This window comes from Lithobates pipiens, unplaced genomic scaffold (assembly GCF_037356315.1).
Source record: "Lithobates pipiens isolate NorthernLeopardFrog02 unplaced genomic scaffold, aLitPip1_a1.2 Scaffold_25, whole genome shotgun sequence".
In the NCBI taxonomy this organism is placed as follows: Eukaryota; Metazoa; Chordata; class Amphibia; order Anura; family Ranidae; genus Lithobates; species Lithobates pipiens.
Window position 1 is genome coordinate 47,496,958 of NW_027507787.1, and position 24,884 is coordinate 47,521,841.

At 39.9% G+C, this 24,884-nt stretch overlaps 1 protein-coding gene across 2 annotated transcripts in view; it reads left to right on the plus strand.

Annotated features, from left to right (window-relative positions):
- The window catches only part of ASCC1 (activating signal cointegrator 1 complex subunit 1), a 462,103-nt gene that overhangs the window by 375,745 nt on the left and 61,474 nt on the right, over positions 1-24,884 (plus strand). The window contains exon 10 of one of the 2 annotated variants that reach the window (XM_077454414.1): positions 24,410-24,681. The exons of the other annotated variant lie outside the window; for it this stretch is intronic. Within the exon in view, the coding sequence (XP_077310540.1) occupies positions 24,410-24,526 (117 nt within the window). The 3' untranslated portion in view covers positions 24,527-24,681. Of the gene's footprint in view, positions 1-24,409; positions 24,682-24,884 lie in introns of those variants that run through there. 2 annotated transcript variants of the gene reach the window in all.

Consider the following 24,884-nt stretch of genomic DNA (forward strand, 5'->3'; position numbering starts at 1 on the left):
TTCCTTGTGTATGGTCACCAGGCTCAAAAGGATAAACCAAGAGATACCGCCATAGTGTAGTATTTTAAAAACAATTTTATTAAAAGTAAAAATAACTACTCACAAGAGGATGGACATGTAAAGCACAGCAGACCGCCGAGCAACTAGCCCGGATGTAAACGTCACTTCCGGCTCCTACGCGTTACGTCAACAATAGGACTTCAACTGGGATAGCAAGATGGTGACAGGAAGTGATTTTTAAGAGCTTTGGGCGGAGAACTTCCGCCCATAGTTCGTATGGTGTTAATGAGTATCAGGGCTGATGTGTATATGGGCGGACAAATAGGAGCGGGTGGGCGTGTCAAGACAACGTTCGCCTCACCCTATCATGTGTCATGCTAAGAGAAACAAGGAAATTGTATAAGGGGACGGACCAATCAGGGTGGGTATACTCCTCACTTGGTCGAGCTCACACCGCAAATGCTGTGTGCAGCATGTCAGACACTTGCATAAAGACAAAGAAAAACGAAAAAGGACGGCGGAGCAAGGGGAAAAAGACAATATATGTCTATAAAACTATATGGCCGTCAGCCCAAAACAGATACTATTATATCTGAACCGCAATGCTGTAAAAATCATTTATTAGAAAGTAGTTTCACAAAAACTAGACTAAAATACAGCTGGGGAATATTATGTAGATGTATAGAACTGGATAGACTGCCGGTAGCCATATTACTGTAGCCTACATTGCAAAGAGGCAGATAAATTAGCATATCCTTATAGTGAGCCAGCAATATGGCACTCGGTAAACTAGTCTCTACAAATACAAATGGAATAATGGGTAAAAAAAGGAACGGCCATAAAAAATAATCTTAAAATTGATAACCATAAAATGTCCTGCACCAAGGATAAAAAATGGAAATAAAATCGACTAAAAATAGACCAGGACAGACCATAGAAGGGGAGAGAGACAAATGTCAAATGGTATATTAAAACATTAAAAATATCTTAAAAAAGGTTATAAAAAGACGGTTATGTCTAAAATATCATTAAAATATTTCAAACCACAGTATAAGGGGCAGGACCCAGAAATGACGTATACATTACACAAAATAGCAGATAAAAATAGCAGATAAAATGTTACGTTGTTTACAATAATCAATTGCCGAAATGTGGAAAAAAAAGCCTAGTGTGGTCAGATCACAATAAATAATAGATACTAAAAACGTCTACCAAAATTAAAAATCGCTAATAAAGCAGTTTAAATCAAATTCAACGTTTAATCCCCTGGGGGTGAAAGTGTCTAAAGAAAAAATCCACTTAGACTCAATTTGACTTAGAGTCCTCACTTTATGTCCCCCTCTCCAATGTTTAGCGTAGGGGACAATACCCCAAAATTTTAAATGTTTGGGGTCTCTGTTATGGTGGATGGCAAAGTGTTTGGAAACGTTATGTTTATCGTATCCCTTCTGGATGTTCTGTATATGTTCCTTGAGTCTGGTCTTTAAAGGTCTTTTAGTGCGGCCCACATATTGTAGGCCGCAACTACACTCAAGGACATAGACAGCTCCTACTGTGTTACAGCAAATAAAATCTTTAATTTTGTGTGTATTGCCAGTGCTAGTGGATTGAAATTGGAAGACTTTATTCGGTGTACTGGCACGTACACATGCAACACACCTTTTACAGGGGTAGAATCCTTTCCCCGTGAAAAACGTGAAGTTGTTCACGGGGGGGTCGGGTATGCTTTTTACTAGAGTATCTCTAAGGCTGGGGGCACGTCTATAGATGAATATAGGTTTAGATGGTAATACCTCATGGAAATCTTTATCGTTCAGAAGAATGTGCCAGTGTCTTTTAATTATATTTTCAACACTTTTATATTGATTATTGTAGTCGAGAACTAAAGCCCCTTCTTTAAAGCCCCTCCGCCCAAAGCTCTTAAAAATCACTTCCTGTCTTTAAAGCCCCTCCGCCCAAAGCTCTTAAAAATCACTTCCTGTCACCATCTTGCTATCCCAGTTGAAGTCCTATTGTTGACGTAACGCGTAGGAGCCGGAAGTGACGTTTACATCCGGGCTAGTTGCTCGGCGGTCTGCTGTGCTTTACATGTCCATCCTCTTGTGAGTAGTTATTTTTACTTTTAATAAAATTGTTTTTAAAATACTACACTATGGCGGTATCTCTTGGTTTATCCTTTTGAGCCTGGTGACCATACACAAGGAAACTGGATATATTTGTGTCATCTCCAAGATTCCATTGTACAGCCATCACCTGGATCATCCTCTGTTTCCTGATTGCCCCGTGTGTCTGTCTTGCTGCTTAATCCCGCAGCAGGGAGGTAATTACCTAGTGATAGCACAACCACTGGCACGGATCACCACCAGAGGATCGTTTCACGTTTGGCACTTTGCACTTCAACCCGATTGACGCTTTTTTGCTGTGCTGCGATTTTTTAATCTTTAGTGGCATGTCTTTATTGGATGCTATTTGGGACACTTTAGTTTGATATACTAACACGATTGTGCCTCACATATATGGTTTACATCATATTGTATTTTATTTAAATTTTACTGCTGTGATTCACTGTTTTGTTTCGAGTATTATATGCACAGGTTTTATGCACTTTTTTTATTGCATGTAGCAATCTTAATTAGTTCTTGCACATACCCACAATTTTCAATTGTTTGAGTTGATCCACTTTTTTATTGACCACTTTTGATGTTTCACATATTCTCACATTGATTTACACTTGGTCATTTTATAAGATTGTGTTTATAAGATTGTCTTTTTCTCTTATTTTGGGGTTTAATAAGTAAGCGCACACACCCCCCTTTTTTTAAATTTTTACACATTGAGAGTCCACTCATATAGTGATTGCTGCTGCTTTTTGTTTTTACCTCCCCCCATTTTACATAGAGCGCGGAAGCCTACAGATATACATTTCCTATTTTAAACCATTTTACTTCTGCTGCAAATATGGAGGTTTTTTCTTTTTTAGAAAAAAGACAAATCAATTTGGAGGAGGTATTTAATGCCACTAATATAGAGAGCAAAAATAAGAATAACAATGTAGAATATCTTATAAAAAAACTCAGATATAACATGGAAAAAAGGGTGAGCCTATGGTGGGACATCACCACCTTTGAACAATACCTGAAAGATGGTTTAGTTCCAAGACGGTTGAGGTGGGATGTCCCACCAAATGATGGCCTTATGGACCAAGAATCATTAGATGAATGGTACAGTTTCTTTAATGAAAAGGGAATAGAACTATTACATTTTTTAATAAAACGAAAACAGAGGAAAATTAAAATAGTAGAACGTAATATTGAACAGATCAAAAGCGATTTGGAGATACACAAAGAGTCTGCGGAGTTTCTTACGCTGACTACACAGCTAAATAAAGACCTAATTAAAAAAGATAAGGAAGTCCAAACTAGGAAGAGTAAAAAATATACTAGAGATATGGGTGATTTTAAAAATGAGCAGGTCTTCAGATGGCAGAGCCAATTGGGACGTTTAGATCCCATTTCAGCCTATTCAACACCCGAGAGACCTGTACGAATGGAGACTACTGCACCTTTAACTAACCACGCCGCAGTGTCACATATATTACCCTCCACGAGTGGACAAATAAGGAATGAGTCCCCAAGGTCAAATAAACCGAATGGAGGACACAATTATCTAAAACAAGCAACACCACAGTATCCAGATAGAAGGCCCTCACAAAATTCACATACACCAAAAAAGGGCTGGAAAAAACCACACTGGAAGAAAACGCATAATAAGAAGGGGAACCATGGGGATTATCGGCAACATCCCCCATATGAACAACCACGTGGCCCCCATTATCCTCCGTATGCAAGGAATCCTGCTCCGTATCATGAGTATAACCGTAGAGAAAGAGAGGACTGGGGACCACCGCAAAATTACCAACGTCCATACGATCAGTACTCAGTCCCTATTTATAATCAGTACTTAGAGACTACCGAGAAGATGAAAGGGATGAACAGTATTACCAGACCTATTATCCTGACCCTTATGAAAATAGAGCTTTTTTAGGAAGAGGCCAGGATCATCATCCTCCAAGGGGGAGAGATGTACAGAGAGAAAGGGAACAAAGTCCAAAAAGAAGAGAGGCAGAAGAGCGGGAGCGCGACAACAAGCGAAAAAGAGAATAAAAGGAGAGGGAGTGTTTAACCTGAGTGGCATCCCTCTTACTACAGAAGAAACAGCTGTACTGGACAAAGGTCTGAAGTTTGCCCCCAAAAAGAATTTAGACAAATTCCAGACATACGTAAATATCCAGAAATACATAAGAGGTTTGAACATGAAGAAATATTTTATGAATAACCCCAGGAGCACTCACATTCCCGTGCCCAATGGTATTACACATAGCACTTTACGCAACAAATCAGTTTTTAATCCTCAAATTAACAATAATAAATTTGTTGACGTTTTTAAAAAAATTGTTACGGAAGATTTAAGAAATTTAGATACCAAAAAACAAAGTGAACCGAATTACATGAAATGTGGAATTAAACGCCTAAAGGAGCGCAAAGATATAGTGGTCCGCCCAGCGGACAAAGGAGGGGGTATTGTGATATTGTCCAAGACCCAATATAACGATAATATGAGTAAATTATTAAATGATAAGGACACTTACCGACTATTACCAAAAAATCCGGTTTTTAGAGGAAGAAAAGAATTGGAATTGATAGTACATTTAGGTTTAAAGAAATCGATCCTAAACAAAAAAGAAGCTCAATTCCTTATACCAGAGTCAGTAAGGACGCCTATTATTTATTATCTTCCAAAAATCCATAAGGACAAAACCAACCCACCTCCGAGGCCGATAGTGAACGGCATAGATTCACTCTCTTCAAGGATAGGATCCTATATAGATAATTTCTTACAGCCGACAGTGCAGAAAACAAAAGCTTATCTGCGAGATACCAAACATATTTTACAGATATTGGAAGAGTTTACATTCGAAGGGCCGTTTATCCTCGCAACAGCCGACGTTACCTCATTATATACCATTATACCTCATCATGAGGCGTGTGAGGCCGTCAAGTGGGGTTTGAGGGAATACTCTCAACTAGTTTGTTCACAAAGGAAATTTTTAGTCAAGTGTCTCGATTTTTGTTTAAAAAACAATTACTTTTGGTTTAACCGTTCTTTTTACCACCAAACAACGGGTGTGGCAATGGGGGCTAAATTTGCCCCTAGCGTTGCTGGATTATTCATGGCTAAGTGGGAGGACGAAGCCGTTTTTTTAGACGCTCCCAAAGAATTAATACTGTACAGGCGATATATTGACGATATCATAATTCTGTGGAAAGGATGTCGGACTAGCCTTAACCAGTTCCAACAGAGGTTGAATGTGAATGACAAGAACATCACATTAACATGGAATACCGATGACAAGGAGATTGTCTTTCTGGATCTGGTAATCATGCAAGAAGATGGAAAATTGAATACTAAAACACATTTCAAGAGCGTAGATAAAAATAGTTACCTCCCACTAACTAGTTGCCATCATCAAAACTGGCTCTTTAATATTCCTAAGGGTCAATTTATGCGACTGCGGAGAAACTGCAGCAAAAAGGAAACTTTTCTCGAGCAAGCAAGCTCAATAGGAGACAGATTTCACGAGAAAGGATATGGTATGAATTTAATCCAAGAAAAAATAGTTGAAGTAGAAAGAATGGATCGTCGAGACCTCCTTAAGGATAAAGATATACAGCCGAACGGAATAGTCAAGAATAAGTTTAAAGAAGGGGCTTTAGTTCTCGACTACAATAATCAATATAAAAGTGTTGAAAATATAATTAAAAGACACTGGCACATTCTTCTGAACGATAAAGATTTCCATGAGGTATTACCATCTAAACCTATATTCATCTATAGACGTGCCCCCAGCCTTAGAGATACTCTAGTAAAAAGCATACCCGACCCCCCCCGTGAACAACTTCACGTTTTTCACGGGGAAAGGATTCTACCCCTGTAAAAGGTGTGTTGCATGTGTACGTGCCAGTACACCGAATAAAGTCTTCCAATTTCAATCCACTAGCACTGGCAATACACACAAAATTAAAGATTTTATTTGCTGTAACACAGTAGGAGCTGTCTATGTCCTTGAGTGTAGTTGCGGCCTACAATATGTGGGCCGCACTAAAAGACCTTTAAAGACCAGACTCAAGGAACATATACAGAACATCCAGAAGGGATACGATAAACATAACGTTTCCAAACACTTTGCCATCCACCATAACAGAGACCCCAAACATTTAAAATTTTGGGGTATTGTCCCCTACGCTAAACATTGGAGAGGGGGACATAAAGTGAGGACTCTAAGTCAAATTGAGTCTAAGTGGATTTTTTCTTTAGACACTTTCACCCCCACGGGATTAAACGTTGAATTTGATTTAAACTGCTTTATTAGCGATTTTTAATTTTGGTAGACGTTTTTAGTATCTATTATTTATTGTGATCTGACCACACTAGGCTTTTTTTTCCACATTTCGGCAATTGATTATTGTAAACAACGTAACATTTTATCTGCTATTTTTATCTGCTATTTTGTGTAATGTATACGTCATTTCTGGGTCCTGCCCCTTATACTGTGGTTTGAAATATTTTAATGATATTTTAGACATAACCGTCTTTTTATAACCTTTTTTAAGATATTTTTAATGTTTTAATATACCATTTGACATTTGTCTCTCTCCCCTTCTATGGTCTGTCCTGGTCTATTTTTAGTCGATTTTATTTCCATTTTTTATCCTTGGTGCAGGACATTTTATGGTTATCAATTTTAAGATTATTTTTTATGGCCGTTCCTTTTTTTACCCATTATTCCATTTGTATTTGTAGAGACTAGTTTACCGAGTGCCATATTGCTGGCTCACTATAAGGATATGCTAATTTATCTGCCTCTTTGCAATGTAGGCTACAGTAATATGGCTACCGGCAGTCTATCCAGTTCTATACATCTACATAATATTCCCCAGCTGTATTTTAGTCTAGTTTTTGTGAAACTACTTTCTAATAAATGATTTTTACAGCATTGCGGTTCAGATATAATAGTATCTGTTTTGGGCTGACGGCCATATAGTTTTATAGACATATATTGTCTTTTTCCCCTTGCTCCGCCGTCCTTTTTCGTTTTTCTTTGTCTTTATGCAAGTGTCTGACATGCTGCACACAGCATTTGCGGTGTGAGCTCGACCAAGTGAGGAGTATACCCACCCTGATTGGTCCGTCCCCTTATACAATTTCCTTGTTTCTCTTAGCATGACACATGATAGGGTGAGGCGAACGTTGTCTTGACACGCCCACCCGCTCCTATTTGTCCGCCCATATACACATCAGCCCTGATACTCATTAACACCATACGAACTATGGGCGGAAGTTCTCCGCCCAAAGCTCTTAAAAATCACTTCCTGTCACCATCTTGCTATCCCAGTTGAAGTCCTATTGTTGACGTAACGCGTAGGAGCCGGAAGTGACGTTTACATCCGGGCTAGTTGCTCGGCGGTCTGCTGTGCTTTACATGTCCATCCTCTTGTGAGTAGTTATTTTTACTTTTAATAAAATTGTTTTTAAAATACTACACTATGGCGGTATCTCTTGGTTTATCCTTTTGAGCCTGGTGACCATACACAAGGAAACTGGATATATTTGTGTCATCTCCAAGATTCCATTGTACAGCCATCACCTGGATCATCCTCTGTTTCCTGATTGCCCCGTGTGTCTGTCTTGCTGCTTAATCCCGCAGCAGGGAGGTAATTACCTAGTGATAGCACAACCACTGGCACGGATCACCACCAGAGGATCGTTTCACGTTTGGCACTTTGCACTTCAACCCGATTGACGCTTTTTTGCTGTGCTGCGATTTTTTAATCTTTAGTGGCATGTCTTTATTGGATGCTATTTGGGACACTTTAGTTTGATATACTAACACGATTGTGCCTCACATATATGGTTTACATCATATTGTATTTTATTTAAATTTTACTGCTGTGATTCACTGTTTTGTTTCGAGTATTATATGCACAGGTTTTATGCACTTTTTTTATTGCATGTAGCAATCTTAATTAGTTCTTGCACATACCCACAATTTTCAATTGTTTGAGTTGATCCACTTTTTTATTGACCACTTTTGATGTTTCACATATTCTCACATTGATTTACACTTGGTCATTTTATAAGATTGTGTTTATAAGATTGTCTTTTTCTCTTATTTTGGGGTTTAATAAGTAAGCGCACACACCCCCCTTTTTTTAAATTTTTACACATTGAGAGTCCACTCATATAGTGATTGCTGCTGCTTTTTGTTTTTACCTCCCCCCATTTTACATAGAGCGCGGAAGCCTACAGATATACATAGACTGAATAAAAACACCTGTTTATCCAGTTCAACTTGAGTGGGTATGTTTATGTCACTGCCATTTTCAATATCCCTGTAGATTATAGTTCAAAGAAAATCATCTGAAAGTTTGTTTAGAAGAGAGGAGGAAAAGAAGAATTGCAATGGCACTCAATCCAGCTCAGCTAAAGCTCACATGCGTAATGTGTGATCAGAACCCAATTATGGTAATAGATAAAAATAAGCAACTATGAAGAGTAAACAATGTAATCAAATGTAAAGTATTCCCGAATTTTAACTTTGCATAAGGCGCTAGGTAAACTGGGGCTAGGTTGCCTCCTCAAGACAGGCTGCCTAACCTGGAATCTTCAAAAACACACAAAGGAAGGAGAGAGAGGCACCAAGCACCATATAGTTTAGTATTACATTTTATTGATTCAGTAAGTAAAAACAAATATATTACACTCATAAGTGTGGATGGATGAAATGCATGTCTGACACTGTAAGTCCTCAGTGGTAATGGCTGGAGCAGGTGAATTATTCAATCCTGTGAGAAGTTCAGCCACCAGTGTTTTTACTACAGCCGCCAAGGACAAGAGCCGCCGCTAAAGCCAAAACTGGAGAATCACAGGACCGCCACTTAAGCAACACTGTGACAATGTGGGAACATCTACCAGTGCAAAGACACCTGTGATATGCGGTTTGGGAGCTTTTACATGCCTCTTCCTCAGACTGAAGCCACTTCTTCTTTAGTGCCCCAAGATTAAATCATTTTCTCCCAATGATACAGTCAATATTTAAAGATTTAGATATTGCAATCAAAGCCCCTCTTCAGTGTCTCTTCTCCAAGAGTGAATTTAATGTTTGTAGTTGTTCCTCATAACTGAGTTTCTCCAGCCCTTAGTTTTATTGCCCTTCCCTAGTCTCTCTCCAGTTCAGGGACATCCTTCCTGAGGATTTGTTTCCAAAACTTGACTGCATACTAAAGATGTGGTAGAACCACTGTTTTGTAAAGTGGTAGAATTATAGTTTTTGTTATATTTTTTCATAAGAAATTAAAGAAATGAAACACTGTCCAGGAAACCAAAAACATACGACCACACAAGATAAATTGCACAGTGAACAATATGTAAGACGGTAATGCATTATATTAGCCTGCTAGCCTTGCTTGCTTCAGCTTTGCATAGAATTCTTTTACTGAATCTGTCAACTCCTCGGACCCCTGATCTGATACCCCCAGATGTTCTCCCTCTAGCAAGTAACATGCATGCATAAAATTATATAAAAAAGCTTCTCACGCAAACCACTTAAAAGTGAACACCAATAACAGCTAAACTCAAGCTGCCAGCACAATAAAGTGTTTCACAATCTAAATATATATATATAAAAAATGTGCAGGGCTGCTTACAATGTAAACTAATTAAAGGATCACTAAAGGCAAAATAAAAAAAATAACAAACATATTATACTTACCTCCACTGTGCAGTTCGTTTTGCACAGAGTGGCCCCGAACCTGCTCTTCTGGGGTCCCTCGGCGGCTGTCTCGGCTCCCTCCCGCAAGGACTCTACAACTTCATGCAAGCTCCCTCTTATAGTGTGGAGTGCTTGCAGGCACACTCCCGTGATACAGCTAGAATGCATTAAGGTGAAAACACGTTTACGTTTACAACGCCTTTAAGTGAATCATACACATAAATTACCATCATCAGAATACATAAATCAGTCCAAATCATAAATTATATACAAATGTAGTCTAAAAGTCCACACGGTACTCAGGTGGATCTGTAACTCAAATTAATTTAGGAACTGCAACCATTTTTGTACACAGCCATCCATTTTCAGGGGCTTCCGTTGAGCAATGTGCTCAAAGCAAACCTGCAAATCCTCCACCCAGTGCCAGGCCAAGCGCTAACATCCTCTGTAGACCTCCTAGTATTATAGGAGGTCTAACAGCACATTATTGAGGTCCCCAGCAATGTTTTATCTTCCTATGCTTGCATCATGTACATCAGCACATCCAGGGCTAAACAGGAGAAGTCCTTGTGCATTTCCCACTTTACATGTAATAATTAACTACTTTCCAAAGCCAAAATACGGTTACAGCGGTATCTATTGATGTCCTCCCAGAACCCTGCCCCCCGCATGCCTTCAGGGTAATTGCTGTGTGCATCAGACACAGCTGATCACAGACTGAGTTAAAGAACCAATCACAGTGTCCCTTTACCATGTAATCAGTGTCCAATCACAGCTCATCACATGTAAACAAATGCCAGGTATCAGCATTTCCTTTCCTCTGCACTGTCTGTGTGTGAAGAAAGAAAAGACGATAACTGTCTCTCCTGTGACAAGGACGTTTACACTGATAATCAGTGCAGCATATCAGTGCTGCTTAACATTGCAGCCTCATCAGTGCCTCCTGATCAGTGACCATCAGTGCAGCTTATTAGTGCCACCTCATCAGTGCAGCCTCACCAATGACCTTCATTATTTTTTCATCAATTAAGCAGGTAAAAGGTCTGGAGTTGATTCTAAGTGTGGTATTTGCAATTGTAATCTATTGCTGTGAACCTACATCATGCATTCAAAGGAGATGTCCATGCAAGTGAAACAAGCTATTGTAAGGCTTCAAAAATTAAGAAAATCCATCAGAGAAATAACAGCAACATTAGGAGTGGCCAAATCAACAGTTTGGTACATTCTGAGGAAAGAACGCACTGGTGAGCTCAGCAACATAAAACGGCCTGGGCGTCTACAGAAGACATCAGTTGTGGATGGCCACATGTTTCTCTCTATGGTAAAGAAAAACCCATTCACAACATCTTGACACGTGAAGGGCACGCTCCAGGAGGTGGATGTGTCATTGTCAAAGTCTACAATCAAGAGAAGACTTCACGAGAGCAAATACAGAGGGTTCACCCCAAGGTGCAAATCATTCATAAACCTGAAGAATAGAAAAGCTAGATTAGACTTTGCCAAAAGACATCTAAAAAAGCCAGACCAGTTATGGAAAAAGCATTTTTTGGACGGATGAAAGATTAATCTGTACCAGAAAGGAAGAAAAAAGTGTGGAGAAGGCTTGGACAGCTCATGATCCAAAGAGCACAAAATCATCTGTAAAACATGGTGGAGGCAGTGTGATGGTATGGGCATGCATGGCTTCCTGTGACACTGGGTCATTGGTGTTTATTGATATGACAGAAGCAGCCAGGTGAATTCTGCAGTGTTTAGCGATATACTGTCAGCCCAGATTCAGCCAAATGCAGTAAAGTTGATTGGACGGCGCTCCACAGTACAGATGGACAATGATCCAAAACACACTGCAAAAGCAACCCAGGAGCATTTGAAGGAAAAGAAGTGGAATATTCTGCAATGGCCGAGTCAATCGCCTGATCTCAATCCCAATTGAGCACTAATTTCACTTGCTGAAGGCAAAACTAAATGCAGAAAGACCCACAATCAAAGAACAACTGAAGACAGCTGCAGTTAGAGCCTGACAAAGCATCAGAAAGGAGGAAACCCAGTCTTTGGTAATGTCCATGGGTTCCAGACTTTAGGCAGTCATTGCCAGTAAAGGATTCTCAACAAAAAATTTAAAAATTAACATTTTATTTATGATTATATTCATTTGTCCAATTACATTTGAACCCCTGAAAATGGGGTGACTGTGTATAAAAATGGTTGCAGTTCCTAAAATTTGTACTTGATATTTATGTTCAACCCCTTGAATTAACCACTTCAGCCCCAAAAGGATTTACCCCCTTAATGACCAGGCAATTTTTTGTGATACGGCACTACGTAGCTTTAACTGACAATTGCACGATCATGCACCGTTGTACCCAAACAAAATTGTTGTCCTTTATTTCCACAAATAGAGCTTTCTTTTGATCACCTCTGCGATTTTTATTTTTTGTGCTATAAACAAAAAATCACAGACAATTAAAAAAAAAAAAAACAATATTTTTATACTTTACACTGTAATAAATATCTCCAAAAAAATAAAAATGTCTTCATCATTTTAGGCCAGTATGTATTCTGCTACATATTTTTGGTAAAAAAAATTGCAATAAGCATATATAGATCAGTTTGTGCAAAAGTTATAGCATCTACATGGGGGATGGATTTATGGCATTTTTATTATTATTTTTTTTTACTAGTAATGGCAGTGATCAGTGATTTTTAGTGGGCAGATCGGAACACTTTTGACACTTTTTTGGGACCAGTAACATTTATGCAGTGATCAGTGCTATAAAAATGCACTGATTACTGTATAAATGACACTGGCAGGGAGGGGGTTAACACTAGGGGGCGCTCAAGGGGTTAAGTGTGCCATAGTAGGGTGTTTCTATCTGTGGGGGGAGAGGACTGACTGGGAGTACAGAGAGATCGCTGTTCCTGATCACTAGGAACAGACGATCACACTGTTCCTCATGCTGACAGGATGGTGATATGATTTGTTTATAAAGTCAGATCCCCATTCTGCTCCTCCATGGAACTATCATGGGTGGCCGGCGGACATTGCGTCCATGCACATTGGCTCAGGTGCTGCTCGCGCCCACTATATCTTTTAAACAAAGTGCTGTACCAGCACGCCGCTTCGCGCAATAGAGCAGCCCTGCTGGTGGGCAAGTGGTTAAAGCTGAAAGTCTGCAATTCAAATTAATTTTGATTGTTGTGTTTTAATTTTATTCTGGTGGCATACAGAGCCAAAAGTATGAAAGTTGTACCTGTGTCCAAATATATATGGACCTAACTGTATGTCCATAGGGCTTCCTCTATCCATATTATAGTTTATTTCCTTATAGAATGCTAAAAGGCTGATCTGGCAAGATACAGTCTTTCATAAATCCATGTTGGTTACTACTAATGACTATTTTCAGCAGCAAATTCATGAATATGGTCCTTTATCCTTTCATATTGCCTAAATATGTAATGTATCACAGCAACTGATTCCTGTGTACACCGAAATCCAGGTAAAAAAAAGTTTGCAACCAAAAATTTGTGATGAAAACAAATAAAGCAATTTAGAATGCTATCTGTTAGCAGTATAAGAACTCTGGGGGCCAAATATAAAATGTAAAACTCAGCTATAGATTTTTGTATGTACGTTTTTAGACCTTAGAAATTAATTGCAGGCTTATAACAACAAACCATCTTTGGAAATTCAAACCTGTTGAGTTTTAGGTAATTCAATGTTATTAGTTACTCTTACGCTACATCTGTTTATTTCCCTTGTTATATTGCTTTGTTTTTTTCTTTTTTTTGGTGTGGAAATGATGACTCAAAAACCCTGAGAGTATATTATGTTTTTCCTCTTGTTTGAGGTTGCTGTCATTCAGCGATTTGACATTGTTTATTACACTTGACAGGTGATTTTAGCTGTTGGAGCTATTTTGCTGTTTTATTTTGCTATCTAGAATATGAATGAAGACAAACAAAGCAGCATAGTCAAGTAGGGCCATTGTCATAATTGTATGTTCTTTTTTGTTCATTAGTGAAAGCTTTTTGCAGTTTGATTTTCATTGCAAAGCATTATGCAAGTCACAGTAATATTTCACTAAATTCTTAGTGGGAAATTCATTAGGAAACTGGCAGACATTGATTTGAGTGCTGTTAGAGAATTGAAAAGCATAAAACACTACACAAGCATCATAAAGCCTATGAAAATGTATCTTTTGAAAGCAGTGGTAGATGCTTGTGACTACCATTTGACAGATTTAATAAAGAGCAATTAAACCGTAGATTTGGCAGTTAAAGGTATGTTATATTTTAAAAGAAACCCCTAGCTTACTTTGTGCTTTTTTGATACGTTCATGTTGAATCTACCAATTTTCATGTATGTGTTATAAAGTAAACAAAGATGCAATGATGATTATAAAAATAATTATATATAAAGGTGTCAGTATGTACAGTATTGTTACCTATAGAATTAGACGTATACTTGGTTTTATACTGTTCAGAACTACCCCACAGGACGCATCCTAATCTGAAGGCATGAGATATTTTATAGCTCTAAAATGAGTCAATTGTCCCAGTATTGATTGATTTCTACTCTACAGCGGTCCAGACTCCGAGAAGCTGTATTTAGAAATGTGCTTTACTCATTTTTTGAGAAATGCAGAAAAAGATTGGGCTAATTTTAAGATGAAAACATGAAATCCTGAATCCATCAGGAATCAAAACCTCTATCTTTTAAAGGAGCGCTTCATAAGTGATAGCTAGAAAAGGCAGTAGAATTGAATGTTAAGTGTTTGTTACACTTTCCTGGGGCCTCCATGAAACAGGCAACAGTGAAGCATGGGGGAGATTCCTTGTAAGTGTGGGGCTGCATTTCTGCAAATGAATTTGGAGATTTGGTCAGGAGCAGTGGTGTCCCCAATGCTGAGAAAAACAGACAGATACTTATCCGTCATGCCATACTATCAGGGAGGCATATGACTGGCCCCAAATGTATTCTGCAGCAGGACAACAACCCCAAACATACAGCCAATGTCATTAAGAACTATCTACAGCATAAAGAAGAACAAGGAGTCCTGAAAGTGATGGTTTGGCACCCACACAGCCCTGATCTCAACACTAAAGCCCCATACACACTATCAGATTGTCTGCTGATTTTTTCCATCAGATTTACCAAAACCATATAATATAAGGTCAAACCTTAGGGGTTTCAATGTGTATGCAATCAGGCAGGCCCTTCTACTACATGGTTTTGGTAAATCTGAAGGAAAAAATCAGCAGCCAATCTGATAGTGTGTATGGGGCTTTAGTGTTTCTGGGATTACATGAAACGACAGAAGGATTTGAGGCAGCCTACATCCACAGAAGAGCTGTGGTTAGTTCTCCAAGATGTTTTTGACCAACCTACCTGCCATGTTCATTCAAAAATGGTGTGCAAGTGTACTTAGGAGAATTATTGCTGTTTTGAAGGCAAAGGGAGGTCACAACAAATATTGATTTTATTTAGATTTCTCTTCTGTTCATTTACTTTCCACGTTGTTAATTGATAAAAATCAACTAACACTTCTGTTTCTAAAAGCATTTTTACTTTACAGCATTTTTTCACAAATGCCTAAAACTTTTGCCCAGTAATATATATATATATATATATACAGTATCTCACAAAAGTGAGTACACCCCTCACATTTTTGTAAATATTTTATTATATCTTTTCATGTGACAACACTTAAGAAATTACACTTTGCTACAATGTAAAGTAGTAAGTGTACAGCTTGTATAACAGCATACATTTGCTGTCCTCTTAAAATAACTTAACACACAGCCATTAATGTCTAAACCGCTGGCAACAAAAGTACACCCTTAAGTGAAAATGTCAAAATTGGGCCCAATTAGCCATTTTCCTTCTCTGGTGTCATGTGACTCATTGGTGTTACAAGGTCTCAGTTATGAATGGGGTGCAGGTGTGTTAAATTTGGTGTTATCGCTCTCACTCTCTGAGTGGTCACTGGAAGCTCAACATGGCACCTCATGGCAAAGAACTCTCGGAGGAACTGAAAAAAAGAATTATTGCTCTACATAACGATGCCCTACGCTATAAGAAGATTGCCAAGACCCCGAAACTGAGCTGCAGCACATTGGTCAATACCATACAGTGATTTAACAGGACAGGTTCCACTCAGAACAGGCCTCGCCATGGTCAACCAAAGAAATTCAGTGCATGTGCTCAGCGTCATCTCCAGAGGTTGTCTTTGGGGAATACATGTATGAGTGATGCCAGCATTGCTGCAGAGGTTGAAGTGGTGAAGGATCAGCCTGTCAGTACTCAGACCATACATTGCACACTGCATCAAATTGGTCTGCATGGCTGTCATCCCAGAAGGAAGCCTCTTCTAAAAATGATGCACAAGAAACACCACAAACAGTTTGCCTAAGATAAACAGACTAAGGACTTGGATTACTGGAACCATGTCCTGTGGTCCGATGAGCCCAAGATAAACTTATTTGGTTCAGATAGTGGGAAGCATGTGTGACGGCAACCAGGTGAGGGGTACAAAGACAAGTGTGTCTTACCTACAGTCAAGCATGGTGGTGGGAGTGTCATGATCTGGGGGTGCATGAGTGCTGCTGACACTGGGGAGCTACAGTTCACTGAGGGAACCATGAATGCCAAAATGTACTGTGACATACTGAAGCAAACCGTTATCCCCTCAGTTCGTAGACTGGGCCGCAGGACAGTATTCCAACATAACGACCCCAAACACACCTCCAAGAGTGCAAGGAGTCTAACATTCACCAGCTCCATGATGTCGTCATTGAGGAGTGGAAGAGGACTCCAGTGGCAAACTGTGAAGCTCTGGTGAACTCCATGCCCAAGAGGGTTAAGGCAGTGCTGGAAAATAATGGTTGCCACACAAAATATTGCCACTTTGGGCCCAATTTGGCCATTTTTACTTAGAGGTGTACTCACTTTTGTTGCCAGCGGTTTAGACATTAATGGCTGGGAGTTATTTTGAGGGGACAGCAAATTTATACTGTTATACAAGCTGTATCATTGTGTAATTTCTTCAGTGTTGTCTCATGAAAAGATAGAATAAAATATTTACAAAAATGTGAGGGGCATACTCACTTTTGTGAGATACTTTATATCCAGTACCTTGAAAATTTATTCATACCCCTTGAAATTTTCCACATTTTGTCATGTTACAAGCCAAATGTAAATGTATTTTATTGTGATTTTATGTGATAGATCAACACAAAGTGGCACGTAATTGTGAAGTGGAAGGTAAATGATAAATGGTTTTCAAAATATTTTACAAATAAATATGTGAAAAGTGTGGTGTGCATTTGTATTTAACCACCCTGTGTCAATACTACTAACCAATTACAGCTGCAAGTCTTTTTGGGTATGTCTCTACCAGCTTTGCACATATAGAGAGTGACATTTTTGCTCATTCTTCCTTGCTCAATCTCAAGCTCTGTCAGATTGGATGTGAACAGCAATTTTCAAGTCTTGCCACAGATTCTCAATTGGATTTTGGTCTAAACATTTGAAAAAATGAATATGCTTAGAATGTTTAGACAATTATTATACTATTGTAGCTCTGGCTGTACATTTAGGGTCGTGGTCTTGCTGGAAGGTGAACCTCTGCCCCAGCCTCTAGCCTTTTGCAGACTCTAATGCCCCGTACACACGGTCGGACATTCCGACCACAAAATCCGTTGGATTTTTTCCGACGGATTTTGTCCAAAACTGTTGTTGCATACACATGGTCGGACAAAGTTGTCAGAAAATCCTATCGTTCGGAACGTGATGACGTTCATTCGTTTCGATGGGACTATGTTGAGGCTAGTAGCCAATAGCTTTGGTCTCGTAATTTGATCTGAGCATGCGTGGCACATTGTCCGATCGGAATTCTCTACAAACGATCGGAAAAAGTCTGATCTGATTTTTTTTTGCCGGAAAATTTGAGATCCTGCTCTCAAATTTTTTCTGTCGGAATTTCCGACAGAAAAAGTCCGATAGAGCCCACACACAATCAGATTTTCCGACAATATAATCCGATCGGATCTTTTCCGTCAGAATTTCCAACCATGTGTACGGGCATAACAGGTTTTCTTCTAAGATTGCCCTGTATTTGGCTCCATCCATCCATCCAGCTTCCCTGTCCTTGTTAAAGAAAAGCATCACCTCAACATGATGCTGCCACCACCATGTTTCACAGTGGGAATGATGTGTTCAGGGAGATGTGCAGTGTTAGTTTTCCACCACACATAGCGTTTTGCTTTTAGGCCAAAAAGTTCAATTTTGGTCTCATCTGACCAGAGCACCTTCTTCTACATGTTTGTTGTGTCCCCACATTGCTTCTTGCAAACTGGAAATGGGACGACTTATGGCTTTTCTTCAACAATGGCTTTCTACTTGCCACTCTTCAATATATGTGGCGTGGACAGATTCTCCCACCTGAGCTGTGGATCTCTGAAGCTCCTCCAGAGTTATCATGGGCTTCTTGGCTGCTTCTCGGATAAATGCTCTCCTTGCCCGGCCTGTCAGTTTAGGTGGATGGCCATGTCTTGTTACATTTGCAGTTGTGCTATACTCTTTCAATTTTTAGATGATGGATTGAACAGTGCTCCGTGAGATGTTCAAAGCTTGGGATATTTTTTTATAACCTAACCCTGCTTTAAACTTCTCAACAACATTATCCCTCACCTGTCTGGTTTGTTGATTGGCCTTCATGATGCTGTGTGTTCACTAAAGCCTCGCACACACAATCGGATTTGGGGCAGGGAATTGTGTGATGACAGACTGTTTGCCTAAAATCTGACTGTTAGTATGATCCTTCAGACAATTGTTGTCCAACTTTTGACCAACAAATGTTGGATAGCAGGCTAGAAATTTTTTGGTGGACAACGGTCTGTTGTCAGATTTTCATATTGTCTGTACAACTCCATCACACAAGTCCAAATCACAAACACGCATGCTTGGAATCAATGCTCACCAAACATGAAATTAGCAGAAGGTGCCCAAAGGGTGGCGCTCAAGAGCTGAAATTCCACATAGTACGTCACTACATTCATGTTTGTTGGTTGACAATTGTGTACCGTTTCTATGCAAGACAAGTTCCAGGCACACGCCCTTTAGACAAAAGTCTGACACTCTGTTGGCCAACAATCGGATCATGTGTACAAGGCTTAAGGTTCTCTAACAAACCTGAGGGCTATATATATTTCACAGTGGGGACAGAAAGTATTCAGACCCCCTTACATTTTTCACTCTTTGTTATATTGCAGCCATTTGATAAAATCATTTAAGTTCATTTGTTTCCCCATTAATGTACACACAGCACCCCGTATTGACAGAAAAACACAGAATTTTTTATATTTTTGCAGATTTATTAAAAAAGAAAAACTGAAATATCGCATGGTCCTAAGTATTCAGACCCTTTGCTCAGTATTTCGTAGAAGCACCCTTTTGATCTAATACAGCCATGAGTCTTTTTGGGAAAGATGCAACAAGTTTTTCACACCTGGATTTGGGGATCCTCTGCCATTCCTTCTTGCAGATCCTCTCCAGTTCTGTCAGGTTGGAAGGTAAACGTTGGTGGACAGCCATTTTTAGGTCTCTCCAGAGATGCTCAGTTGGGTTTAAGTCAGGGCTGGGCCATTCAAGAACAGTCACGGAGTTGTTGTGAAGCCATTCCTTTGTTATTTTAGCTGTGTGCTTAGGGTCATTGTCCCTGCAGCTGAAAAACACCCCCACAGCATGATGATGCCACCACCATGCTTCACTGTTGGGACTGTATTGGACAGGTGATAAGCAGTGCCTGGTTTTCTCCACCCATACCACTTAGAATTAAGGCCAAAAAGTTCTATCTTGGTCTCATCAGACCAAAGAATCTTATTTCTCACCATCTTGGAGTCCTTTAGGTGTTTTTTTTTTTTTAGCAAACTCCATGCAGGTGTTCTTGTGTCTTGCACTGAGGAGAGGCTTCCGTCGGGCCACTCTGCTGCAGTGATGGTTGACTTTCTACAACTTTCTCTCCCGACTGCATCTCTGGAGCTCAGCCACAGGGATCTTTGGGTTCTTCTTTACCTCTCTCACCAAGGCTCTTCTCCCCTGATAGCTCAGTTTGGCCAGACGGTCAGCTCTAGGAAGGGTTCTGGTCATCCCAAACATCTTCCATTTAAGGATTATGGAGGCCACTGTGCTCTTAGGAACCTTAAGTGCAGCAGAATTTTTTTGTAACCTTGGCCAGATCTGTGCCTTGCCACAATTCTGTCTCTGAGCTTTTCAGGCAGTTCCTTTGACCTCATGATTCTCATTTGCTCTGACATACACTGTGAGCTGTAAGGTCTCATATAGGCAGGTGTGTGGCTTTCCTAATCAAGTCCAATTAGTATAATCAAACACAGCTGGACTCAAATGAAGGTGTAGAACCATCTCAAGGATGATCAGAAGAAATGGACAGTTAAATATATGAGTGCCACAGCAAAGTGTCAAAATACTTAGGACCATGTGATATTTCAGTTTTTCTTTTTTTAATAAATCTGCACAAATTTCAACAATTCTGTGTTTCCTGTCAATATGGGGTGCTGTGTGTACATTAATGAGGAAAAAAATTAACTTGAAAATGATTTTAGCAAATGGCTGCAATATAACAAAGAGTGACAAATTTAAGGGGGTCTGAATACTTTCCGTCCCCACTGTATATATCCTTTTTTTTGTATTTTTTTTTGTTATCGTTTCCCTTTTTTGTAGTTATGCTCTTTTATAATGCCGCATACACACGATCGGAATTTTCATCGGAAAAAGCTCTGATGGTTTTCCCGTCGGAATTCCACTCAAACTGTCTTGCCTACACACGGTCACACCAAATTCCGACTGACAAGAACGCAATGACGTACAACACATACCGCGGGAATAGAAAAAGGAAGTTCAATAACTAGTAGCCAATAGCTTCCATCTCGTAGTTGAATCTGAGCATGCGTGAGTTTTGCGCATTGGAATTGCATGCACACGATCTGAATTTCAGAAGTTTTTACATTGGGAAAATTGAGAACATGCTATTAAATTTTTGCTGGCGGGAATTCGGCCAGCTAAATTCTGATGGAGCATACACACAGTCGCATTTTCCGATAAAAAGGTCTCATCTGTCTTTTGCTGGCCGAAATTCCGATTGTGTGTATACGGCATTAGAGTTATATAACTCTGATAATTTGATAGTGACAATAATAATAATAAAAGTACTGTCAGTGATAAGAGAAGCACATGTTTTATTTCATTACACAGAAAGGAAAATTTCTACTAAGTACACACTGCAAATAGAGCCAATTGATGTTACAAAGTACCGTATATACTCGAGTATAAGCCGAGATTTTCAGCCTCTTTTTTGAGGCTGAAAGTGCCCCCCCTCGGCTTATACTCGAGTCATCGCTGTCTGCCCGCTCGATCAGCGTGTCGAGCAGACAGACAGCGGCCATTCTATGATTCAAAAGCCGCGCCTCCGGCTCCGCCTTCGCCTGTGATAGGCGGAACACTGAATTTCCCAGCAGCCTGTGTTCCGCCTATCACGGGCATCGTCTCATCCTCGTACTACGGACGAGGATGATACGACGTCCGTGATAGGCGGAACACAGGCTGCTGGGAAATTCAGTGTTCCGCCTATCACAGGCGAAGGAGGAGGCGCGGCTTTTGAATTTTACAATGGCCGCCGACGAAGAGGGCACGGGACGGAGGCAAGGCACGGCACGGGACAGGACGGGACGGGACGGGACGGGACGAAGGCAAGGCACGGCACGACACGGGACGGAGGCTCAGGACAAAGGCTCGGGACACAGGTAGGCTGGACACACACACACACACACACACACACACACACACACACACACACACACACACACACACACGGATGGAGACACACACGGATGGATGGATGGATGGAGACACACACACACACAGGGATGGATGGATACACACACACACAGGGATGGATGGATGGATGGAGACACACACACACAGGGATGGATGGATGGATGGAGACACACACACACAGGGATGGATGGATGGATGGATGGATGGAGACACACACACACAGGGATGGATGGATGGATGGACACACACACACACAGGGATGGATGGACGGACACACAGGGATGGACGGACACACAGGGATGGACGGACACACAGGGATGGACGGACACACACACAGGGATGGACAGGCATGTCTCACCCTCGGCTTATACACGAGTCAATAAGTTTGCCAGTTTTTTTGGGGGTAAATTGGGGGCCTCGGCTTATATTCGGGTCGGCCTATACTCGAGTATATACGGTAATTAATGCTATAAGAGCAAAATTGATATGTTACATAAGTTTATCCTCAAGTTCTGTATCATGGCTGAACTCCAGTAATGGGAGAGAGAGAAAATTATCTGACTTAACATTTCATAATGCACACGCATCCCAAGTACCATCCATATGTATATATTTTGAATTATGCAGCAATTATCAATATCCTCCAGCAAATGGCATCCGTAAACTGTGAGCAAATTCCCTGACCCAGGACGATATTTAGGCCACAGCTTTCCCTTTGATCTCTTACACATCTACTTCGCAGTGGCCCTATAATCTATTTTGAATAACAATCCTCTCCATGTATGCACATTTACAGCTCTGAGCGCAGGCATTTCTAGTTCCAGATTCCACTAAAATCTGGCATTGCAATGGGTCAGTAAATTGCAACAGACTTTTTACTTTTTCTTTTTTAAATGCTGAAGTTTTATTTAGACTTTAAACTTTGATTATTATTTTTCTCGGCTTTATGGTCAAAAATATTGCAGTGGAACATGCTGTGTAAAATTTTATGGCAAGCCACATTTGAGTTTAACAAGACTCATGGCCACTCATTAAAATTAGAAGAGAAGAGGTTTAACCTTAAACTACGTAGAGGGTTCTTTACTGTAAGAGCGGCAAGGATGTGGAATTCCTTTCCACAGGCAGTGGTCTCTGCAGGGAGCATCAATAGTTTCAAGAAACTATTAAATAAGCATCTGAACGACCGCAACATACAGGGATATACAACATATAATCACACACATGGATTGGACTTGATGGACTTTTTCAACCTCACCCACTATGTAACTATCTACTTTAAAAATAACAATAGTTTAAATATTTATGGGGCTAACTGTGCCATTCACCTGCCCCATCCAATGTGTAGTACCCACTATGGACCTCAGATCAGCTGGTGTTGACCGCCATGGGCCACAGCCTATGCCAGATAAGACAGCTCATCAGTCCTCTAAACTGTGCTGGTGGAATGTAGTGTGCTGCTCATCAGTAGCCTTTTCTCCTTTAAAATCCCACAATAGGCTACTTATTTTCAGGTTTGCAAGTCGACAGCTTCTCTGTTGGAGTCTATGAAGAAAAGGCCTTGCATGTGCATTATACCATAGCTCACTGACTCATTGGAAAATATGAAGAAGACACCCTAACTGATGTTGGCCACGGCCTGGGAAGAGGGGTTGTCAACTGATCTAAGCGGTGGGAAGTTAGCCTACAATTATTTAAACTCTTATTTCTTAGAGCTGTTCATACCATCTTAGTGTAACCTTGCCCACTGGAACTATAGGAAATGGGTTTAACTGAGATTCACTGGCAGGCCAGACTGGTGTGACTGGCAAACGGTATCTTGGACAAAAAAGTCTGGTTCCTGGTGTAGTGATCCTCACAAATAAAAAATAAACAGCAATAGGTAGCAAACTTATTTGACTAGATGGCTTTGCATGTTCTTATACTACCAAGGCCTTAATAATGGATTGATAGAGACAGGGTATGCAGTCAGGGGAGGTCTCAGGTGGCATGCTTCATTAGATGATATGTCATCCTTGAAAAAGGATCAACAAATCCTAAAAGCTTGATGTTACATAGTTTTAGAAATACCAATTGACAGATTTCACATATCTTTTTCTGTTTTTCTCAATAAAAACTAAATATGTTCATCTCTCCCGTAACAGCTTCCTAAAAATGCCACCTTAGGCAAGATACTTGCCTTTCCCTGTGGCAGATGTGATCATTGACTAACCATACCTTAATTCAAGCACTAATAGCTTATATCTTCATCCAAATGTATCTGAAAACCATCTCATAATTGAAGCTGGAAGCACCATGGTGATTAACATGCAAATAGCCAATTAGTATTTAAAGTATCTAAATTTTCCCACAGGAACATAATTCCCAGAATCCTCTGTATACCGAAAACTAGAAGCCGTGGTGAAAAACAGGCATCTTAGCTAAATCTACTTTCAGGCTAGAAGTCTTCTGGCAGTGAAGGAGTTGTGGAAATATTTTGATGCCTTTCACATGTTTGGTCTCCTGATGTAAGTGAATTTTGAATGAGCACAGACCTAAAATAAGCCCCTGGGAAGTCTTCATGCTGAATCCTGTGTAACCTCGACAGCAGTGCGAGATGGAAATCTTGTTTGACAGAAGAGCACCGTGGCCTATTGAAAATAATGAAATAAAGTGATATTATTGAGCTTTTGCCCTGTAACTAATCTATCCCCAGTGACTGCTTACATGGAATATTTTTGTCTTTGCAGATTTTTGACAAATTCTGTTTTGGAGAAGTGGAGCTGGACATGGTTTACCTTTCTCAGAGGTTTTCTACAGATAGCTCTGGCTACTACACATCTGCTGGACAAATCCAAATCTCCTGAGGATCAAGCTTGCAAACAACTCATTTAATCCTCTGCTGGAGGCTTCCAAGAGATTATTTGATATATGGTGACTTTATAGGAAATAATTTCATTTTTTTTCTGGTTGCTCAGCATTGGGATGCGTAAACCAAATAAATAAACAAGTCTGAAACATGGTTTACCCAGCATTTTATATTTGTGTGTCAGAAAGGTATAAAATGATCTTAATATTAGAAGGGTCCCTAAATGCTATTAAAAACTATATTTAAAATTCTATATATTAGCATTGATTAGTTAAAGCAAAATTTAATGTCTGTGCACGCATGGAGGATCCCTGTGCAGGCTTTTTTTGGTGCCATCAGTTTGAGATAGTCTTTAA